This window comes from Triticum urartu, chromosome 3 (genome assembly GCF_003073215.2).
Source record: "Triticum urartu cultivar G1812 chromosome 3, Tu2.1, whole genome shotgun sequence".
NCBI classification, from domain to species: Eukaryota; Viridiplantae; Streptophyta; class Magnoliopsida; order Poales; family Poaceae; genus Triticum; species Triticum urartu.
This window is the reverse complement of record NC_053024.1, coordinates 96,271,308-96,293,553: the sequence shown is the minus strand read 5'-3', so window position 1 is coordinate 96,293,553 and position 22,246 is coordinate 96,271,308. Positions and strand designations below refer to the sequence as shown.

At 43.1% G+C, this 22,246-nt stretch overlaps 2 protein-coding genes and 1 long non-coding RNA gene across 12 annotated transcripts; 1 reads left to right on the top strand and 2 right to left on the bottom strand.

Annotated features, from left to right (window-relative positions):
• Positions 1–27: 27 nt before the first annotated feature.
• LOC125543094 lies at positions 28–703 on the bottom strand. The gene has a single exon (XM_048706339.1). The coding sequence runs from the start codon at positions 517–519 to the stop codon at positions 130–132; it is 390 nt and encodes a 129-aa protein (XP_048562296.1). The 5' UTR covers positions 520–703; the 3' UTR covers positions 28–129.
• Positions 704–811: 108 nt separating this feature from the next.
• LOC125543093 (zinc finger CCCH domain-containing protein 13) lies at positions 812–9,098 on the bottom strand. Of its 3 annotated transcripts, none has more exons than XM_048706336.1 (12): positions 8,940–9,098; positions 4,096–5,496; positions 3,861–3,868; positions 3,250–3,425; positions 2,819–2,879; positions 2,645–2,743; positions 2,454–2,548; positions 2,204–2,317; positions 2,001–2,068; positions 1,696–1,806; positions 1,338–1,581; positions 812–1,242 (listed from the first exon to the last, which is right to left on the bottom strand). In XM_048706336.1, the coding sequence occupies exons 2-12, from the start codon at positions 5,409–5,411 to the stop codon at positions 1,132–1,134; spliced, it is 2,403 nt and encodes an 800-aa protein (XP_048562293.1). In that variant the 5' UTR covers positions 5,412–5,496; positions 8,940–9,098; the 3' UTR covers positions 812–1,131. The 3 variants fall into 3 exon arrangements, with proteins under 3 accessions (XP_048562293.1, XP_048562295.1, XP_048562294.1); XM_048706338.1 differs by having other exon boundaries at positions 1,338–1,572; XM_048706337.1 differs by having other exon boundaries at positions 8,782–9,069.
• A 2,705-nt stretch (positions 9,099–11,803) lies between these two features.
• Positions 11,804–14,569, top strand: LOC125543092. 8 transcript variants are annotated; one of them, XR_007298287.1, is made up of 7 exons: positions 11,804–12,028; positions 12,116–12,343; positions 12,600–12,831; positions 12,947–13,053; positions 13,132–13,209; positions 13,641–14,172; positions 14,261–14,569. It is a non-coding gene; the product is annotated as an uncharacterized LOC125543092 (long non-coding RNA). The 8 variants fall into 8 exon arrangements; XR_007298283.1 differs by having other exon boundaries at positions 13,132–14,172; XR_007298288.1 differs by having other exon boundaries at positions 12,947–13,209; positions 13,944–14,172.
• The last annotated feature ends 7,677 nt before the right edge of the window (positions 14,570–22,246 follow it).

Here is a 22,246-nt window from a genome sequence, read left to right as displayed (position 1 = left end):
AAGCTTCTGCTATTTATATACAAACACACAGCTGCGCGTGCATGGCTTCCCGCCGGACGGTGAGCTGAGCTGCACCTCGAACGGCGGCCACGTACGGCAAGGGAGCGCGCGCGTGCGTGCGTGGCCAGGCTACGGCTTGGTGCGGCGGGCGGTGTCGGGCGGGGCGGAGGCGAGGCGGGACGCGATGGCGGAGTGGTACATGACGTCGTGGAAGCTCTCCGTCTCCATCATCCGCAGCCGCAGCTGCCGCGCCTTCTCCTCCGTCAGCACCCCGAACCGCCTCTTCCCCGCAGCCCGGTCGCGGTCCTCCTCCGGCGCCGGCGCCGGCTGGGCGTCGATGTAGTCGGCCTGGCCCGACCACCCCAGGAGCGGCGCCCACCACTTCCCGGCCCCGCCCCCGCCCCCGTCGGCGCCGCGGGACCTCGCCTCGCCGGCCGCGGCGGCGCACGAGCATAGCCGGCCCGCCGGCACCGTGGGGCGGACGGAGAACGTACCGGCGATTCCTGACGCGGCTGCCATTGGCGAGAGGAATGGAATGGATCGCAGGGCGGGTGGGTTTAATTGGCGGGCTGGCTTCGCACGTCCGTTGCTAAAGGTGGCGGGATTATAAAAGGGAGGGGAAACGTGTGGATAAGCCAGGCCCGTCCTCCACCGTCGCCGGGCTCCTTCAGTTGAGAGCTGACGGCACGGCAACGGCCGCTCTCCCCCTCCGTTTCGTCTTCTTATAAAAATACCCAAACATCCAACTACATCCAAGTAAAAGTCCACATATCATCATCGTTATGAACAAAGAAGGCACGACCAATGGCCATGAGCTACAACCAAGAAACATTGGATGATAAATAGTTCCAACTCGCATCCAGCATTCAACAATCAGCGAATAATAATCCGGTTTTGCCTAACTCAAGAACCAAGAATTACATCTCTCAGACAGACATATAACGGTTATTGGTGTGTCACAAAGATTACAGGCACAACACGGCCTACAACAGCTTCTCTTCTCTTTCCCTTCTTTTATACACAAACAAGATGGCATGGCACGGCGGCAAAGCAGCAGCATTCACGAAAGAAGAAAATGGTTTCTTCATAGGCTGGCCTGGCCTGGCCTGCTGCTACCGGAGTGCGCCATCGCTAGTTCGCCGAGAGGAAATGCACGCGGGCGAGCGGATACTCCTTCCCAGAAACCCAGACGCCGGTCTGCGACCACTGCACATCCTCCCACTCCAGATTGTCCTGCAGCACCTGCGTTGCCACGGGTAACACACAACAAAGTTGAATGATGCCCAATGGAGGAAAAAAGAGAGAATGACGTGGGCTTTGCTGTAGAGGGAAATTACCTCAACTTGTTCAGCTGGCAGTGGGATACCAATGGATCTCATGGCAACCTCGGGCATGGCCTTCTTACACCGTGACCATCGGAACACGTCCCGGAGTTCATGTTCCGTGGCGCCCCTGTCCCCATTTTGCAAATGGTGGTGGCTATTGTTCTGGTGTTTTTCCGGTTCCAAATCAGATGCATTGGAATTTGATCCAATGGAGCGAGGCTTTTCCCCACTGAAGCACAGCTCATACCTGCGAGAACTTAAGGCCAACAAGACAAGATTTGAAAGACAGTGAGTAACATGCAAGTGAGAGTCAATAAGAATGCCAACAAACATAAAACAGTGTTAGGACAATAAGCCAGTCATTTTGTACCTATTGAAATGTGTTTCCAAGTATATGACTTCGCCCTTTTTCAGCCTCGCAGAAGTATAAAGAGACTTCTTCAATCCCTTGTCCGCCACAATGCTTATACTGTACTTTAACCTGAAGAAAGAAAAAAGAATGGCTTACTAGGAGCAACCTTAGCTCAAAACAGAACAAAGCAGCAGCTTCTACAAGCAGAGGTGCAGAAAACATGGGCGCTCAAAAACACAAGAACTGCGATGACACAGAAATGGCAATGTAGGTACTTTGATGAACAGAAAAATGAAGGGTCAGGAGGTAAGTCAGGAAAGTACCATGGCTCGTTGCAGAGATTGTACTGTATTGTAACTTCCCGAACAAATCTTTGTTGACGTAATGCATTCTGCATGAAACATATTGATAAAACCTTAGTAGAGAATAGAAACAAAGGTCTGGTTACAAGAAGAAAAATTAAAATACTGAAAATAGAACAAAATTTTGTTAAGAGAGAGAGGAACAAAGAGTATCAGAAAATTACAGAAGCTGCTGCTCGTGTTGTCATTGTACGCTCCACTGCAACTGGAGCTAGTGTAGGCTCCACGGCTGACGTATGGCTAAGGCGAGGCTCAAGATCAATGGCACCACCACCTTTCTGCAAAGCGTAAAGCATGCTAAGCAACCAATCTTCAAACAGTGATCAATAAAAGGATTTCACGAGTTTGTAGCATCAACAGAATAAATAAAAGGCAAGTATTGTAATATTCTGTACAGTTTTACAGTCTTAATACCTTAACAATGCAGCAGCGTTCTATGCGGAAGCTACAACCAATACCAGCGCCCCAAGCACGTGAACGGACATTGTTCCTTAGTGTTGAAGTATAGCCTGGGAGATATACCATGTTTTATAAGAGTACTGATTCAACAATCTGACATTTTAAGCATGTCCAACTGAATTGACACAAAATTAGTCAAGGCTTACTGTCTTGTGGTGGTAGCACACGAACAGTTGCACGCAGTTCTTGGATGGCAGATGGTGGAGGTGATGATGTGGGGGAGCAGTAACCAGTATGCATTAACACTAAAAGAAACGGTCATTAGAACACCGGCTTTCTGAGTTACTTTAGAAGATTGAAAAAAACAATGAAGCACCTACCAGCCACAAGGTCTGAATCATTTGTATAAACATCTGTTCCCCAAAGCTGAGCACCTTTTACCTACAAAACAGAGGTTTTTAGTATTTAACAAGTGGATAAAGTAGCTAATGGAAGAAGTTCACTACAATTGTTAAACAACACTAAAAAAGCAGCGATGCAGTCTTCAGCCTACGTGATGTCAAAAAGTGTAAGATAAACAGTTTGTTCGTCCATGCCTCAGAAAAACAAAGTGAAATTAAAAATGAAGAAACTCCTATAGCATTTCAAATGGAAGGCGAGACAGTAATGCACTTTCAAATGTTCATCATTTATTGTTTCCCTTATGCTACTTAAGGAAAAAAGAAAAATAATCCAGCAACACAGGCATGGAAATTGATTACGTGACTAAAAAGTCTAATACAGAAATCACCTAAGGAATCAGTACACTTACTTGCCGATTCGTGGAAGTAACAAACTCCGCAGGTATCCGAATTTCAAGAGTAGGACCATTTTGTTGATTCTCAGCATTTCTAGCATCTGGGGTAGCTTCAAACTCTTTCCACGATTTCAGAAGCTCTTGCATGCATTCACCAGCTTTATATACAATTGCAGATACCTCAGATTTACCTGCACCGATGAGGATATTAAGATAACAAATACAAAGCTGGTGATAATGGACCATGGCAAAAGAAATCATTTTATGCGGCTTGAAACCGAATCTCGTCAATAATTTCTATGTAAAAAGGGTTTCAAATAAAAGGATCATCATAACTAATCCTTTTTTGCTCCAACTGGATTTGGTCAAATGATAGGAAAACAAAAACATGCATGTGCACAGGATCACCCCAAATGTGAAGGGATCTTGAACATTGAAGTGGATGTCAGAGCACTAAATCCCACAGTATGAAAATGTGCAGTAAAATATCAATGTGAACTAAAACCTTATGAGAAGGAAATGTAAAATTATCTAGATCCTAAGCTGTTGATGACTCCAGTTCCGAAAAAAGCACCACTATCCATTATTCCATTTTATTCAGCTAGGAATGAAGATAATCGACTGACCTTGAGACCTGCAAGAAGAAATAAAAGAACGTGAGATTTTTCAATGGGCTTATCACTTACAAAAAAAATCATTGCCTAGTAAACAGACGTCAGAAGGCAAACGTCTTCCATTCTCAGTGAGAGATGTGCAAATTTCCAGAAATGGAATGTGATTCGTGATAGCTATACCCATACACACTATTATGCTATTCGAATCAAGTACAAGAAACATGGTAAGATGCAGTGTTAAGCTTACCCTTCACCATCACGCATTTTGGACCGGAACCGAGGTTCCCGTTGAGATGCTTGACTACCTCCCTTTGGGCGTGCCATCCTCCTGCGCTGTATACTTCCAAAAGTATCCTTATCTTTCTCTGTATCTCCTTCAGGACCAGTATCATCAGATTCTTTGTCATTGTATTTACTCCTTTGGTCATGCCTGTCTCCTGTATCCACATCCTTCTCTCTTTTCTTGTCCTTAAGATCCCTATCATGAGATTTCCATGTGTCATCTTTAAGTGTCTTCATTTCAGCAGCTGTACTCTCATGTTCAGCAGGTTTAACAGCTCCATCAGAAGCTGTTTTTTCCAGTATTGTGTTCTCCTTGTCAACTGCTACAAATGAATCCTTCTTGGCAGAATCCTTCTCGCGGTCATTGTTTTCCTTGTCCTTCTGGGAATCTTTTCTTTCCCTGTCCCATTTTTCAGCATCCCGATCATCCCTTTGAATTTCTCTTCGTTCAACACTACCACCTGCAAGCTGACTACCAATTCTGCGATCATTTCTATCAGCGTCTCTTGCACCAAAATCTCTATATTTTTCATCTTTCTTTCTCCTGTCCTTGTCTCTAAACTTATCTTCACTTTTAGGTTCTATTTTATTCTCACCAGTAGATTCATGTGCATCCTTGGAGCTGCGCTCTTCCACAATAGTTTGAACCTTGAGAGTTTCATCAGTGCCTTGCATACCAGGACGAAGAAAACGCCATCCTGCAGTATCATCTGGCTGATCAACATATCTTTTACCTCTATGGTCTTTATTATCTTTCCAGGCTATGTTTGAAGTTCCAGTAGGATGGCTATCCTTATCCGATTTGACAACATCACCTGTGAAATCACCATGCGCCCTCCGGTCAACTCTTATTTCAGTGTCATCTGCTCTGTTGTTTGTCTTCACATCAGTCTCAGCTTTATTGCCTGGAAATTCAATCCTGCTATCACTATGGACATCCCGAGCATCAGCTTTTGCCTCCCGGTCGTCAACCTTGGTGTCCCGTGCATCTTTGTTTTGTTTTGATTCTAATCTGCTGTCAGATGAGGTCGGGTGGTCAACAAAGTTGGAGGAGCCAACAGGCATCCGATGTGTCAGAGGTGGCCTCTTATCATCACGTGACTCAACACGTGGTACTTTGGTAAATCTTCCATCATGTTCAAAAGGACCATGGAAATCACTGCCGCCTGGTTGAATGAGTTTCCCAGAAGGGCTCGAGTACAAGCTGCTATCGTCCAGAGGCCGTTTCGCAGGTGTAGAATGGCTACCCTCCTCATGCGATCTTTTTGGAGCACCGCTCATTTTACCTCAAAATGTGAATCCTTCAATGTGAACCAAGAATAACGCAAATACAAAAGGACGATCTTGAAGTCTTCGACACAAGGCACTGCAAGAAAATATTAGATTGATCAGAACATGTTAGTTAATTCTTTGTTTTAAAAGCTAGGCAGTACAATAAAAAATTCTGATGCTTCGGGTTGCATGGTTTACAATAAGCTTGTGGTACAGCAAGTATTTAATGTAATGAAGATGTCCTTCCATGATGGTCTTCACCAAAATGTTCATGTCCAAAAAGATCAGATCATTTATAGAGACCAAAAAAGGGAACTCTTCCAGATATGTAAATACTTAATGAATATACAGCAAGCTACGTGTACCAATAACAATCCAGAGAATCAATACATGAATTAGAGAATATGCAGTATGTTATAGAAAGCAGTGATCAAAATTTCAAGGAACAGTGTCAATCTAGGCACGTGTTGGAAGCATGGGATTGAATAAGCAGGAAGACATTTGTAACAAACTTGTGAACTAAATTCTGGCGATCATGCAGTTTAGTCATTGTAAAACTGGGACCCAGTATTTGTTTATTCGGGAGTACTCCCTCCGTCCTAAAATATAAGATGTTATTACAATCAATGTACTCGTATGATGGTTGTAATAACATCTTATATTATGGGACGGATGAAGTACTTAAATAGAGTAAATATATATTTACATATAACACTGTCTGTTCTGTTTACGGAAAAGGTTCCAGTATGGTGTATAAGATCTTTTACAGACAGCATTGGCTGTTTAAGCCATCAGCCCATTCAAGGCTCAAAACATGAGTTCTACATTCCTACTTCCCCAAGCTCCCAGCGCTAGTTGCCATAGGACACCTCGACAGGCCAGAAGATAGTAGATATCACGCTTACGTAACCAAGATAACCATGATATACCAACTGACCTGCTCTATTGCATAAGAAAATAGGAAGAAGCTTGTAATATTTAATTCAAGTACATTATTCTTATGATGCTAGGTTAGTAGAGTGCGCCTTCAACCAGATATTGTGTGATTTTATTTTCTAATTTCGTCTCCGCTTGTGACCTCTAACGAACTTTACTTGATTGCATCGCCAGCACCTAATACTAGGGCAAATTTCAGCTAGAATGAGCAGGAACAGGGCGGATCAAGAGCCAGAAACAGATGCAAAGACGACTTGGAATCCCTCAAATTGACTCTATCAACCTAGAGCAAGGGCGAATTCACCAAAACTCATTTCATTTGGGGTTCACACAACCCGCCAAGATCAAATCCATCAACCTAGCGCGCGCTCACAAACCAAGCAGAACTGTAAGCACAGCGGACCTAATTGAACCCACAATTATCAGCTTTAGACAAAATGACAAGGAACAGGGTGGACACAGCATCTTCTTTCCATTTTCCTAATGGAACAGGACAGCGGCCAGAACGGAATGGAATTCATATGCGATATCAGAAGTAGCTGAAAAAAAATTAATCCAGATTGCTCCCAGTAAATAAAGGGCACAAAAAATTTGGCCAGATTGCTCAATCAAGCTAGGTTCTCTCAGCAACAAACTAGCAGGGGCGGATCTGGATGGTGCACACCCACAATTTGCGAAGGTAAGTTTGTGATTAAATCATCACTGGATGAGATGACTAAAATGATCAACATCCAAAGCCAGGATTAAGATTGCGGGCGCACACAGCATTTGAGCCATGCAGGGTTTGGGTGGGTGGGGAGTGAGGTGTCGGCAGTGAGCATGGTGCATTATTTACTTTGAAGTACATTATTTTTATGATGCTAGGTAAGTAGAATGCACCTTCAACAAGATATTGTGCGATTTTATGTCTAATTTCATCTCAACTTCTGGCATCCAGCAACTTTTACTTGATTGCTTTGCTGGCACCTAAATACTAGGGCAAATTTCAGCTTGAATGACCAGGAACATGGCGGAACCAGATTCATACAGGAAGACATTGGATCCCTTGAAAATTTGACTCTATCAACCTAGGGCAGGGACTTCCCACACAAAAAAAAACTAGGGCAGGGGCTTCCCACAAAAAGAACTGGGGCAGGGGCTTCCCACAAAAAACTAGGGCGAATGGACCAAAAGTCCTTCCATTTGGGGTAGAAACAACCCACCGAGATCAAATCCATCAACCTAGCGTGCGCTCACAAAACCAAGAAACAATTAAGCGGGGGGGGGGGGGGGCTAATTGAACCCACAATTATTAGCTTCGGACACTGCATCCTCTTTCCGTTTTTCCCACGGAACAGGACAGCGACAAGAAGGGAATGGAATTCATCTGCAATGTAAGGAGTTGCTGGGGAAAAAAACCTAATCCGGATTGCTCACAGTAAATAAAGGGCAAAAAAGTTGGCCAGATTGCTCAAGCCAGCTAGGTTCCCTAAGCAACAAACTAGCAGGGGTGGATCTGGATGGTGCACACCCACAATTTGCGAAGGTTAGTTTGCAACTAAGTCATCACTGAATGAGATGACTAAAATGATCAACATCCAAAGCCGGGATTAAGATTGCAGGCGCGCGCAGGGCTTGGGCGGGTGGGGAGTGAGGCATCGGCAGTGATCAGAGTGCATTACTTAATTCAACTTATAGTATTTTTATGATGCTAGGTAAGTAGAGTGCACCTTCAACAAGATATTGTGCGATTTTATGTTTAATTTTGTCCCAAGTTGTGGCCACCAGCGACTTTTACTTGATTGCTTTGTCGACACCTAAATACTAGGGCAAATTCCGGCTCGAATGACCATGAACATGCCGGAACCAGATTCATACGGGAAGACATTGAATCCCTCAAAAATTGACTCTGTCAACCTAGGGCATGGACTTCACCGACACAAAAAAACTAGGGCAGGGGCTTCCCACAAACAAAAACCTAGGGCAGGGGCTTCCCACAGAAAAACTAGGGCATCTGGGCATGGGCGAATGCACCAAAAGTCCTTTCATTTGGGGTAGAAACATCCCACCGAGATCAAATCCATCAACCTAGCGTGCGCTCACAAAACCAAGAACTGTAAGCAGGGCCGACCTAATCTTCGGACAAAATGACCAGGAACAGGGCGGAATTAGCGGCGGGGCGGACAAAGCATCATCTTTCCATTTTTCCCACGGAACAGGACAGCGGCAAGAACGGAATGGAATTCATCTGCGAGATTAGAAGTTGCTGGGGAAAAAAACCTAATCCGGATTGCTCACGGTAAATAACAGGGCAACACGGACGGCAAGATTGCTCGAGCAAGCTAGGGTTCCTCGCCAAGAAACCAGCAGGGGCGGATCTGGACGGAGCACACACGTAATTTTCGAAAGGTCAGTCTGCGATTAAAATCATCACTGGACGAGATGGCTGAAATGCTCACAGTACCTTCGGAACCGATGTGCGAGATTGCGGAGCGGGGTGGAGACGGCGGGGAGGGAATGGGGCGGAAAGGGTTTGGCCGGGCGATTAGCGAGGCGCCGGCGGTGACGCCGAGGTCAACTTGCGGGGATGGGAAGGTGGAGACGGAGGAGGGGGCGCCGCACCTGCAGATCCGCCGGTGCAGAGGGCCGCCTTCGACCAGCGGCCGCCGAAGAATTGCCTGCGGCCGCCGCAAGAGGGAGGGAGGGGTGAGACGAGCGAGCAGCTGTGCGCGATAGTGTTTGGGCCTTTTTGAAGGGATGAGCGAGCGATGAAGGAAAAACGCTTCGGCAGGGTGAGGTCAGGGTCAGCCGCCCACACCAAGCGGCTGCTTTGCCCTAGTCCGGTCGATTTGCCTAGGTCCATTTTCATTTTCATTTTTATATTAAATTAAAACAAATACAATAAAACTTTTTTCTGAGTATCAGTACAGACACAAGCGCTCATATACACGCGCATACACTCACCCCTATGAACGTACGCACGCACACCCTACCCCTATGAGCACCTCCGAGAGACTGAGCCGGCATATCATCTTGAGATTTACGAAGTCACCGTAGGCGCCTCGTCGTCGACGGGAACGTCTCCTCCCACTGAAAGCGCATCGCTGAAAATCCTGAAATAAATTCAGAAATAATACGAGCACAGGATTTGAACCCTGATGGGTTGGGGATACCACTGTGCACCTAGCCAACTCAACCACATGTTGATTCGCAAATACGATAAAAACTTGCTACCATATGAATGAGAGAAAAGATTGGTTTTTGCAAACTACAAGACGAGGAAAACTAGACAGGGGACTTTCTCTCCAAAGCTGCTCGAATTAGTCAAAGCATCTCTACCAATCCATTCAAAGGTGTTGATGAAGATGTCATCGAGGTTAACCCTACCCCTACTACGAATTAGAAATGGGGGTGTGTGAGAAGAAATGAGTGTGTGGTGCCCTATGTTTGAGCCCTATGGTTTACGTTTGATTTTTGAATTTTTTTTCTAATTTGAATTTGGACATTATGTTTAGAGTAGAAACATAATGTTTTTGAATTATGGTGCTTGTACTAAATCACACTATGTTTATATGTAAAAGTATAACGAAAGACACACTATGGGCCGTGGTGTCCAGTGGGGCTAATATGTGCACCACACAATCCGTTGAGATCCGTCCAATAACCACATTACTATTCACGTTTAAGTCAAAGCGTAGATAGAAATGAATAAGCGGTTGCCTTGTATAACACGGTGCAGTAAATGGTCTGGACCAACCATATCGACTAATCAAAGATATGCTTTCATTTACGTTTACCAGCTGTCCAACGACAATGTGCGCCTATGGATTCATTTCCTCCGCATCATTTCTCCACCTCACAGCTCCCTGGCTCTCATAGGTCATGTCTCATCTCTCGTCGCTCCTCCTCCCCTTCTTATTCATGTGTTGCTCCATGTCGCGCAGTAGTTCATGAGACCCTCCACCACACGCATAAAACGACAAGGCGGCTGCACGCCCACGGATATGTTGTCTAGAATATAACGTTGAGTCATGTTGTCTTGTTTATTTTAGGTAGGGTTTCTCAATCCAAGGCGCCGGTCCACCTAAATTGAATAATATGACGTTGCCCAAGATCTATGGGTGCTAATGTTGATGAAGCAAAACAACTTAATTAGCTTATCGCTTGAGCCCAAATATCAATGAATAAACGATGCATTGCGCCCATTATAACAAAATACATTAAACACGGTTTGGTCACACCCTATTGATTAGTTAGAGATACACTTTCATTTATGCTTACCAATTGTCCTACCATACTCTATACCTATGGATTTGGTTTTTCTCTACATCCTCTCTCCACCTCGCAAATCCCCAACACTCGTCGATCATGGAAATTCCTTCTAGCTACCATACCAGACTTACCATTGCAGCCTTTCACTCTCCCATTTCCATTGCCTCTCCTGTGTCGGTCTTCAGTATCTCGAGTACTGGTAAATACTGCGATTGAAATAGAGACAAGAGACAAATAGTTGTGTAAATATATATGAAAATAAATCATACCGTCAATCCCAACTTGAGTGTACAAGGGGTTGCGTGGATACGCCTCGGCCCTTAGCCCAAGGGGATTACTCGCACATCATGACAAGCAGAAGACATTTTATAAATGGTTACTTGAAGATGACAGCGTGATAGCCTTACAATGTAGCTAGTCACTGTGGATTCTCGATTACAAGTATATATCAATCCAATGAAGATAGTGGATATGGCGATGGGTATGACTATGACGTCTATAGTGGCAGAGATGTGAAACGAGGCCGACGACGGTCGTGTGATGGTTGGACGAGAGAGATATTTCTAGAAGCCCCCCTCCTTTATATAGTGCAAACAAGTGGAATAGGGTCTCAGGATCCATGTGATACGGATTGGACTCGACCCCCTTCACGAGAGTTGCTTGTGTTGACGTCACAGAGGCAACAAGGTGCGGAACAATCTCATGTACGGACAATGACGCTCATGTGGCACCCCATGTAAAAATGATCCTCTCTTCGAATACATTGCATATATGCTTTGGTTTCCACCTAAAGACGTCCATATTTGTAAGGAGTAGAATAAAAAAGGAGGTTTATACACACCTCTGCAATTATTAATGACTAATGAGGAAGTTGAAGAGTAAACATATAAAATACATGAGAATGTCTAATTTAAACAAGGCTACAAAAATATTGATCACTTGCCTCGTATGCAACACAAGTCACGTCTCTAGTTTGTTTCACGCGAGGTTTCGATCGAGGGTCTTGGTCCACCTAAAATGAAGAATGTGACACTAGCCATGATCCATGGATGCTAATTAATGTTGATGAAGTAACACCACTTATGGACACGGCGATTCGGTGCCCGAGCTCAGCTGCTCCCGAAATCACCGGCGTGCATTCCTCGCTCGGGATGCGAACAAAACAGCTTGTCGCGTCTGACACGGAATATAGAAAAAGGAGCGTATGCGGTAATACGGTAGGAAACAGTGCATCTTTCGTGGGCCCAGATCGTATCGGGGGAACGGAGGACGCGCGTGTGCGTTCTGGTCCGTGGACCAGAACGTTCTCATCTCAACCGAGCCACGGATCAGAATCGTCGCCCCCCTCTCTTCCCCCAAAACCGGCGGCGCTCGATCTGCACCGGCGGCCACGTGATGGAAGAGGCTGGCCTCGATTTCCTGCTCGATGCCGTCCACAGGTTAGTTCTGAAGATCTATAAGTTTTGCGGATTTGTCGGTAAGCTGCCATACCGGTGGAAGAAATCTGACGGCAGGCATGTCCGTAGGCCATCGCCGTCTTGTTTCAGGGGAGGAGTTTGAGGACTATCTTGAACACCCAGATCCGGTTCCTCTGGCCTTGTTCCTGAGAAGCGAAGCCAGCCGCGCCGTCCCTGCGGACTCAAATGCCAGGTCTGGTTGCGGGCAACAGGACGGGGAGTGCACCGGTGTCCTGATGCTTCTCTGACTCGGTCGGGGCAGTCAACTGACCCCAAGGCCTCTGGTTGGACAAAAAGGTCAGAACCCAAATCCTCCTGTTGTTGAACTGTATTTATTCCCACCGTCTGTACGTTTCTTCAAATTACAAATATGCTTGACACACTTCATTTTAGTTTTGAAACCATTCACAAAATCACTATATGATCTGGTTAGCTGAAGCATGGTAGCTGCTCCTAAGTATTATCTTCTTTTAACTGGCAGACGACAGTCCTTGCATGTTGGTATTGCTTAACTAAAACTACTGGACTGAATTTGTACATTTGGAAAATTCAGGTTACAGCTCGGTAGTACACCACCAGACCAGACACCTTGTCCCTGGGATGAGTGCTCACAAGTATGCAGAGGAACCGACAAAGAGTGTAGTGCGACCTGCACTTGCTCGGGCGAGGCATATGATTTCTACAATTTGTACACTTGGGAGATCGGGTTCGGAATTAGATATGATAAGATCAGGCTCAACGCTGAGAGGACAAAATGCATGGAGGAGATAGTCTGCGGTTGCTCGGTGCCTACTGAACTCTGCTTACATAGTTATATTTGAGAAAACGGTGAGGCATGGCCGTCCTGTGGTATCTGTGTGTGTGGTAGTCTTGACATTTTGTTTGTTGGAAAATATGCAGGGATTGGGCCAATGTACTCCCCAAGTACTTCTGGTTACTGTACAACTTAGACTATACATGCTTGGCGAGCAGTCATAATTCTGAACGAATGAACAATTGGAGGCTAGGTCAGCATTGCCTTACAAATTCTACCTGTGTTCATGCACTCCTCTGGTTGTTGTAGCAATGATCTGTTCCTTTCTCAGTGGGACATGCGGGTCTTGAAAGGTTCAAGACAATAACAAGCAGTTACTACTTACTACCGGGGAGTGCATGGAATCATTGTAAGCCCTCATGGACACCCGTATTACTTTTTATCATATTCTTGTGACACTCAACGCCGTCTTTTTGGAACTGCTTTACTCAGATGTAGTAATATAGTACTCTAGGATCGGTTGAATTGGTTCACAGTTTCACTTTAGCCATTGACCTGAACTTATCATTTTCACGGCTCGTTGTTATCTACATTTAGAAAATAATGTGATTTCTATTGTACTGGCTAACATCTAACCGCCATTTAGTTTGAGCTTACCTGTTATACTTGAATGGACAGAACAACGTATTGCTAATTGGCACACACCAAAAAAACACTCTCAACTTGTTTCATGCTTGAAAGGTTGGCTTGCCTCTTTGTTCTTGATACTCTTCTTCGTAATGTGATTCTGATCTTTTCTATTCAAATATATAATGAAGTGACTAAAATATCAATGATTAGTTTCAGGCATTTGCGGAATCATTAGGAATGAATTTTCTTGAGAGTTATGCTACGGAATCCATTAATGTGGAGAGAACTTTCTTAAATATGTCATCAGAAATGAAGAAAAGATAACCAGGAGCTACACACTTTTAGAGGCCTTTTTTCTTCCCAGTTTCTCTGAAATGTTAGATCTCATCGAATGACCTGTATTCTTGTGAAAAAGAAAGGCTTTCGGAATTCCGTCCAATATGTTTGCATTACTGGTTTAAAAATTATGATATGCTCATCTTTTTATTGGGTTGTGTGCATGATCAAGAGAAGCCGAGAGAGCAATAATTTCTTGCTTTTCGGAAGAAAAACTGCAAGCAAGAGCAATGACGAACAATTTCTCAAATACTTCCCATGGAGCCTTTCATTACATTAATTCTGCAGAGTTCATAATTGACACAAACAGTTTATTTAGGTATTGGCTTTAGTTTTTCTGATGGCTAAGGACAGATCATGCAGTTATCTCCTATTATGACTACTTCTGCTGCCTTCTAAAAATCTGGTGGGCATGCTTTCCATGTGGACTGCTAGTCTTGCCTTCTGTTCGAGTGAAGGATTTACTTGCTACTGAAATTTTTACATGCCTGCAGAATGACGAGACAATCTGCCACGGAGAGGAAATCTACTGTCCATGTTCACATGAAAGGGCAGCCCATACAGCAGCAAAATAGCAGCTGCTGCTCCGCATAGGCTCAGCAAGACTCCATTCCCATGTGTTATGATATTGTTGAGTGGACATGATTTTGTTGTGTTACTGTTTACCATGGAGTACATATTTAATACCTGCCAATGTATTAGGTGCATTTGATGGATCTTAGGTAACGAAAATTGTGTGAAAACATGGGCTTAGTAATCATCGCCCTGTCATATTTCCCAAAGGATCATATTGTTGTTGACTATATCTTGATTTTGTCTTTTGGCACTGTTCTTTTAAAACCATCTTTTTGCACTATTTTGGAAGCTTGACTTCTTAATGATGTAATCCCGCAGTTACACAATATCAGTTGAGGGATAGAATCATTGATATCCGAGAGACATGAGGTGGTTACTGAAAAAAAGATATGTTTCTCCGACGTCCAAGTTGAAAATCAGATAAAATTTATTTAGTGTGGGAAACAAGCTTCGTTAACAACAGCTAGATCCTTACACAAACATACAGGTCCACTAGTAGTACTACGATAAACAGGCTTATAGCTAGATCGGTGTGGGGCGAGGCTGAGAGATGCATTTATGAGGAGCTGGTCTAGTGGCCGTTAGTGAATGGGGGCGACGGGAAGGGCTCAGACAAGGGACTGAGCCATCGAATGGCTACCTGTTCCGTGCCCCTGCACCTGGATATAAAATGTAATATACGGTCAGGAAATACATTTGCTGACACAGATCCAGAGATGAGTTTGTGGTGTAGATATCAGGAGCATCTGAGCTCGTGCTCAGAAATGAATTTTCGCACTTAATTGGCTTATAGTTGTGCCTAAATGGAAAGTGAGTAAACGTTGTACCACGCCGGTATAACACGATACAACAGATGGCATGGTCCCACCCTATCGACTAACCAGATATAGACCTCCATTTATGCTTACTAACTATCTCACGACAAATTGCGCCTATGGATACATTTTCGCCATACCCTCTTTCAACCTCGCGGCTCTTCGACTCTCGTTAATCATGTCTCAGCTCACATTGGTCCTTCACCTCTTGTTCCTTCTCCTCATCCTTTTGTTCATGTGTTGCTCCATGTCACATAGTAATTCAACAACTCCTCTGCCACATGCATAAGCCGAAAAGGTGGAATCACTTTGGTTGGTACGTTGTTCGAAATGCAACATGGATCGCATTCTCTGGTTCATTTCAGGCACGATTCACAAACCATTTGTGCTAATCGACCTGAATCGAAGAATGTGACATTGCCCAGATCCATTGATGTTAGTGTTGATGACATAACTCTGCTTAATTAGCTTATTGTAGTCTGCTCTTGTTTTGTGTTTAGTACCAGTGCGCTATGCAACCTGCCTGGGCCAATGGATGTTATGTTGATGAAGCAACAACACTCAATTAAGTTATCTTATTGTGTTGTCATTTTATATTTACTGGTAATGCGCTCTGCAATGCGCTTTGCCTTAAATGTAAGTGTTGACATGTATTGGTCCAACCTATTAGGAATGGCAAATGAGGATGGAAATGTTAAAAGTGTTGATAAAATATTTGCTCATGTGTAATCTCGTATGCCTCAGTATTAATGCAACATTCGAGGAGGGGCATAATTTAGATGTGGTAATAAAACATTTCCTAGACACACAATGACGAGCATTGGGCATAGAGACACAGGATCCACAAACATTAAGTAAACCCGTTTAAAGTGTGTCTCCCAACTCCACCTTCTTATTTAATGAACAACCGCCTACCCACCTGCAACACGAGCGAAGCGAACAATCAACACGGCGCAGCAACGTCTAGGATTTGCCCAAACCACTTAGAGGGAGCAGTGTGAACGAAGTGTTCTTCCTCCCCATCAGGAGTTGAATTGGCAAGAGTATTATTTAAACTTACATGTCTTTGTCACGTTGTTCACCAAAACATACAAGCAAGTACATTTGGAACATTTTATTTTGACTCTAAAGTCTTGACTCTTACTCTTTTTCTGTATCAAAAGAAGGAGGAAAAGCATATGATAAGTGGGTAGGATGTACGTGATAGGTAGGTCAACTATGTCACGCTCCAATGATGATTTTGAGTGTAGGATATATACGGGTAGACATTGGCTGCGGGAGATGTAACCTCATTGATTTTTACATTTGATGTCTCTATTGGGAATGTTAGGAATATATGTTCAATTGTAAGTTATCTCATAATGTTTGTATATAGGTTTTCTTGTAAGAGAAATTTGGATCGGAGGGAGTAGTTTAAATTTCCGGTCCTTTGAGCAAGGTCAAGTTTATATTTGTTGATGCAAATGTTGCACATGCGTGACTATTAATGACCACTAAAGGTCGGGCCATGGTGAAAGTTCAGTTTGGAAAAAAATGACACATGATTAGGTTTTAGAAATAAAATTGTTTGGTTCTTCAAGAAAGAATTACTTTACATAAGTTTTGATAAAAGACTTCATAAATGCAAGTGTAACGTGCAGACATTATAGTGTTGCTTAAGAAATAATCAAGGATAACTAAATTGTTTTGGTTTGGCAAAGAAATTATTAAGATATCATGGACAATCTATGGCAAGCCCATCACACACCGTTTTAATAACTACTTAGTATGAGCGGTTCACTATCTCAAAAAGCAATAAAAATAATCAAACACGCCATTTCAATATCCAAATAATTTTTGGTAGAACAACCGCGACAAATGAATTTTTTGGCTGCTTGTGAACTAGCAACTGCGATAAAGTATTCACGAGCGTGTAATCACACATCCATTGTTGTTAATGCAACATTAAGATGAGCATAAATCAGATGTGCGAAGTAAAGCATTGCATTTGCACACAATAGCAAAGAACACACGACACACACACACACATCAAGTAAAAACATTTAAAGCTCATCTTCGTAGCCCCAATTGTTTGTATAAACAAACAATCATCTATGGGTTGAATCCAGTAGGAGTGCTATGGGTGTCATGGCACCCCCCCTAAAAGAGCAGAATAGGTTATACGTGATACTGATTGTCGAACAACTTAGTGCTATGTTAGGATTGTCTATCAGATTTCTAATGATGGTTAGACTAAATTATACTACTTATAGTGTATTTTTTACACTATTTGAATCATTTTATTGATCTTATATTGTATAGATCTGCCACTGATCATCTATCCACATGCAAACATCTAGTAAGATATTTCAACTATCTCTTGGGGGAGGTTGGTTGTATCTAGCACCATTTAAGAACCTGGCTCAGTGTACTGCACATCGCAGTGTGCTATTGGATGATTTACCAAATTGTCTCCCCCGACATTTTTTTAATGTGGATCTAACAGTATGCATAGCCAGACCAGATTTCTAGTTTATCGCGCGATCCCAAAAATTTGCCTCTCAAGTATACAGGGAAACATAGGAGAATCAGTCATTGGAGATGAGTTATCAGGGGCTGCAAAAATATCTCCACAACAATCAGAAAATGATATCGGTGCAGTTCTAATACCGCCATTGGAATGGGATATTGGCCCTAGACGCTCTAAGGGCAACTCTAACTGATCCCCTATAATTTAGAGGAGGATACGACCGAGTGTCCTTTAGATAGAGGAGTAAATTTGCCCTCTAAAAGTCCTTTCTAAATGATATCCTAAATTTAATGGAGTAATTTTGTTTGCCAAACATAATAATTAATGTTCACGCAATTCAAAAATAAACATATTCATAGTTTACAACCAGATTTTTCGAATTCAACACACAGACGGGTCAAATGAAGTAAAAAAGCATGATAAAAGCACAAGTACGAAGTGCTATGAGATGCCACTGATGCTCAACAAGATCAGCTTGGAGCTGGCTATGAACTTCTCAGTTCTCGATCTTCTAATGTGTTGCTAGGAATCTTTGTATCCTATTTGCATTATGCTCCAGCTCAATAGGCTCCCCATTGCAGATGTACCGAAACTTCTGAGGCACGTCGTTTTCATCTTCAAATGATCATGTTATGCAAGATGATGCAACATGTCATAATTTGCCATAGGACCTTGGGGGTTCCAATACTCGGGAGGGCCATGAATGATGGCAAAGCACTTATGAAGCACACCAAAATCTCTCTCCGCATCCTTTATTGACAACTATTGATGCGTTGTAAACCGAGATCTCTTGTTACCTTTAGGACGCGGGATTGTCTTGACAAATGTGGCCCATGTAGAATAGATGCCATATGCAAGGTAGTAACCCATCATGTACTCACGACCATTGACAACATAGTTGCAAGGAGAAGCATCTTCAGCAACAAGCCTAGGAAACAATGGTGATCTCGAAAGCACATTCAGGTCATTATGAGAGCCAGTCAATCCAAAGAATGAATGCCAAATTCGTAGATCCTCCGATGCAACAACCTGAAGAATGATAGTCGGGTCGTTTCACTGACCTTTGTACTGAACTTTCCACCCTGATGACCCACAAGTATAGGGGATTTATCATAGTCCTTTCGATAAGTAAGAGTGTCGAACCCAACAAGGAGCAGAAGGAAATGATAAGCGGTTTCCAGCAAGGTATTCTCCCCAAGTACTGAAATAAGTGGTAACAGATAGTTTTGTGATAAGATAATTTGTAACGAGATACAAGTAACAAAAGTAAATAAGGTGCAGCAAGGTGGCCCAATCCTTTTTGTAGCAAAGGACAAGCCTGGACAAACTCTTATATGATGTAAAGCGCTCCCGAGGACACATGGTAATATCGTCAAGCTAGTTTTCATCATGTTCATATGATTCGCGTTCGGTACTTTGATAATTTGGTATGTGGGTGGACCGGTGCTTGGGTACTGTCCTTACTTGGACAAGCATCCCACTTATGATTAACCTCTATTGCAAGCATCCGCAACTACAACAAAAGTATTAAGGTAAACCTAACCATAGCATGAAACATATGGATCCAAATCAGCCCCTTACGAAGCAACGCATAAACTAGGGTTTAAGCTTCTGTCACTCTAGCAACCCATCATCTACTTATTACTTCCCAATGCCTTCCTCTAGGCCCAAATAATGGTGAAGTGTCATGTAGTCGACGCTCACATAACACCACTAGAGGAGAGACAACATACATCTCATCAAAATATCGAACGAATACCAAATTTACATGACTACTAATAGCAAGACTTCTCCCATGTCCTCGGGAACAAAAGTAACTACTCACAAAGCATAAACATGTTCATAATCAGAGGGGTATTAATATGCATATAGGATATGAACATATGATCTTCCACCAATTAAACCAACTAGCATCAACTACAAGGAGTAATTAACACTACTAGCAACCTACTAGCACCAATCCCGGACTTGGAGACAAGAATTGGATACAAGAGATGAACTAGGGTTTTGAGATGAGATGGTGCTGATGAAGATGTTGATGGAGATTGCCCTCTCCCGATGAGAGGAGCGTTGGTGATGACGATGGCGATGATTTCCCCCTCCGGGAGGGAAGTTTCCCCGACAGAACAGCTCCGCCAGAGCCCTAGATTGGTTCCGCCAAGGTTCCGCCTCGTGGCGGCGGAGTTTCATCCGAGAAGATGGCTTATGATTATTTTCCATCAAAAGACTTCATATATCAAAAGATGGCCACCGGAGGGCCACCAGGGGGCCCACGAGGTAGGGGGGCGCGCCCAGGGGGTAGGGCGCGCCCCCGCCCTCATGGGCAGGGTGTGGCCCCCCTGGTGAAGTTCTTGCTCTCAGTATTTTTATATATTTGGAAAACATCTTCCGTGAAGTTTCAGGAATTTTGGAGCTGTGCAGAATAGTTCTCTAATATTTGCTCCTTTTCTAGCCCAGAATCCCAGCTGCCGGCATTCTCCCTCTTTTATGGAAACCTTGTAAAATAAGAGAGTATAGACATGAGTATTGTGACATAATGTGTAATAACAGCCCATAATGCAATAAATATTGATATAAAAGCATGATGCAAAATGGACGTATCAACTCCCCCAAGCTTAGACCTTGCTTGTCCTCAAGTGAAAAGCCGAAATCGAAAAATATGTCCACATGTTTAGAGATAGAGGTGTCGATAAAAATAAAATACGGACATGAGGGCATCATGATCATTCTTAGAACAACAACTCATATAATTCTTTGTCATATAATCTCTAATGCTAGAGTAATAATTCAATCACAATATCAAGTATGAATCGTAAACTTTATTGAAAACTAACAAACTATAATCTCAGTCATTGAAGCAATTGCAATTTATCATAACAGAGGAAAGAGTCAATGTATAAGAGCTTTTCAGCAAGTCCACATACTCAACTATCATATAATCTTTCACAATTGCTGACACTCACGCAATACTTATGGGTATGGAGTATTAATCGGACACAGAGAAATATAGGGGCTTATAGTTTTTGCCTCCCAACGGTTTACCTCAAGGGTAATGTCAACAGTAATAGTTTATGAAAACTCACATCCAGTTAGCCATATATACCAGGATCTTTCCAACATACTGTGCTTGCCAAAGGATAAAATGTAAAAAGGAAGGATGAAGATCACCATGACTCTTATGCAATGTAGGGGATAAAAGTAAAAGATAGGCCCTTCGCAGAGGGAAGCAGAGGTTGTCATGCGCTTTTATGGTTGGATGCACAAAATCTTAATGCGAAAGAACGTCACTTTATATTGCCACTTGTGATATGGACCTTTATTATGCAGTCTGTCGCTTTTATTACTTCCATATCACACGATCGTATAAAGCTTATTTCCTCCACACCAATCAATCATACATATTTAGAGAGCAATTTTTATTGCTTGCACCGATGACAACTTACTTGAGGGATCTTACTCAATCCATAGGTAGATATGGTGGACCCTTATGGCAAAACTGGTTTAAGGGTATTTGGAAGCACAAGTAGTATTTCTACTTGGTGCAATGAATTTGGCTAGCATGAGGGGGAAAGGCAAGCTCATCATGTTGGAAGATCCAAGACAATATAATTTATCTCAGATGTAAGAAAACATAACCCAATACGTTGTCTTCCTTGTCCAACGTCAACTCTTTAGCATGTCATACTTTAATGAGTGCTCACAATCATAAAAGATGCCCAAGATAGTATATTTATATGTGAAGACCTCTCTTTCTTTATTACTTCCTATTAATTGCAACGATGACCAAAACTATGTTTGTCAACCCTCAACAACTTTTATTCATCATACTTTTTCTATGTGAGCTCATTACTCTCCATAAGATCCATATGATCTCTTTGTTTCTTTTTATTCTTTCTCTTTTCTTTTATTCACTTAGGATCATGGAAAAATAATCAAGCCCTTGACTCAACACTAATCTTTATTATATAGCTCACGGACTCGATTACATAGAAGAATAATAAAGCAAAACTCACAGCTAGATCATACTAAAAACTTTTATTCTACTAGATCAAGATATTACCAAAAGGATCGAACTAAGAAAACGGTAAAGATAAAAGTGATGGTGATACGATGCCGGGGCACTCCCCCAAGCTTGGCAGTTGCCAAGTGGAGTGCCCATACCAGATACTCAATTCTTCTTTGTTGGTGGAGACGGTGGTGATTTTGTTGATGGCGTAGGCTTGTCGTCCTTCTTCCAAGGCATAGGCTCACCATCATAGAAAGATGACCGAGTCTCCTAAAACCTCAAATCTATAGCCAAACTCATCCTTTTGAATCTATATTCATACTCACAGTTTTGGTTTTGCAAGTCACAAATCTGGGCTTGGAGGTGCTCGATTTTCTCATGAAGCTTGAAGATGGCCTCCCCAATGTCCTTGACGTCCAGCTTGTGGTTGTTGGTGAACTCCGTGATCATAATGTGATTGGAATCAAGTCCACGCTCCACCATCTCCTGACACTTGTAAACTTCTTGTTCCAATGCCTCGAGCCTGGCCTCCGTGCTTCCGGTCTTCCTTGGTCCCTCAGCATCGCGGATGTGC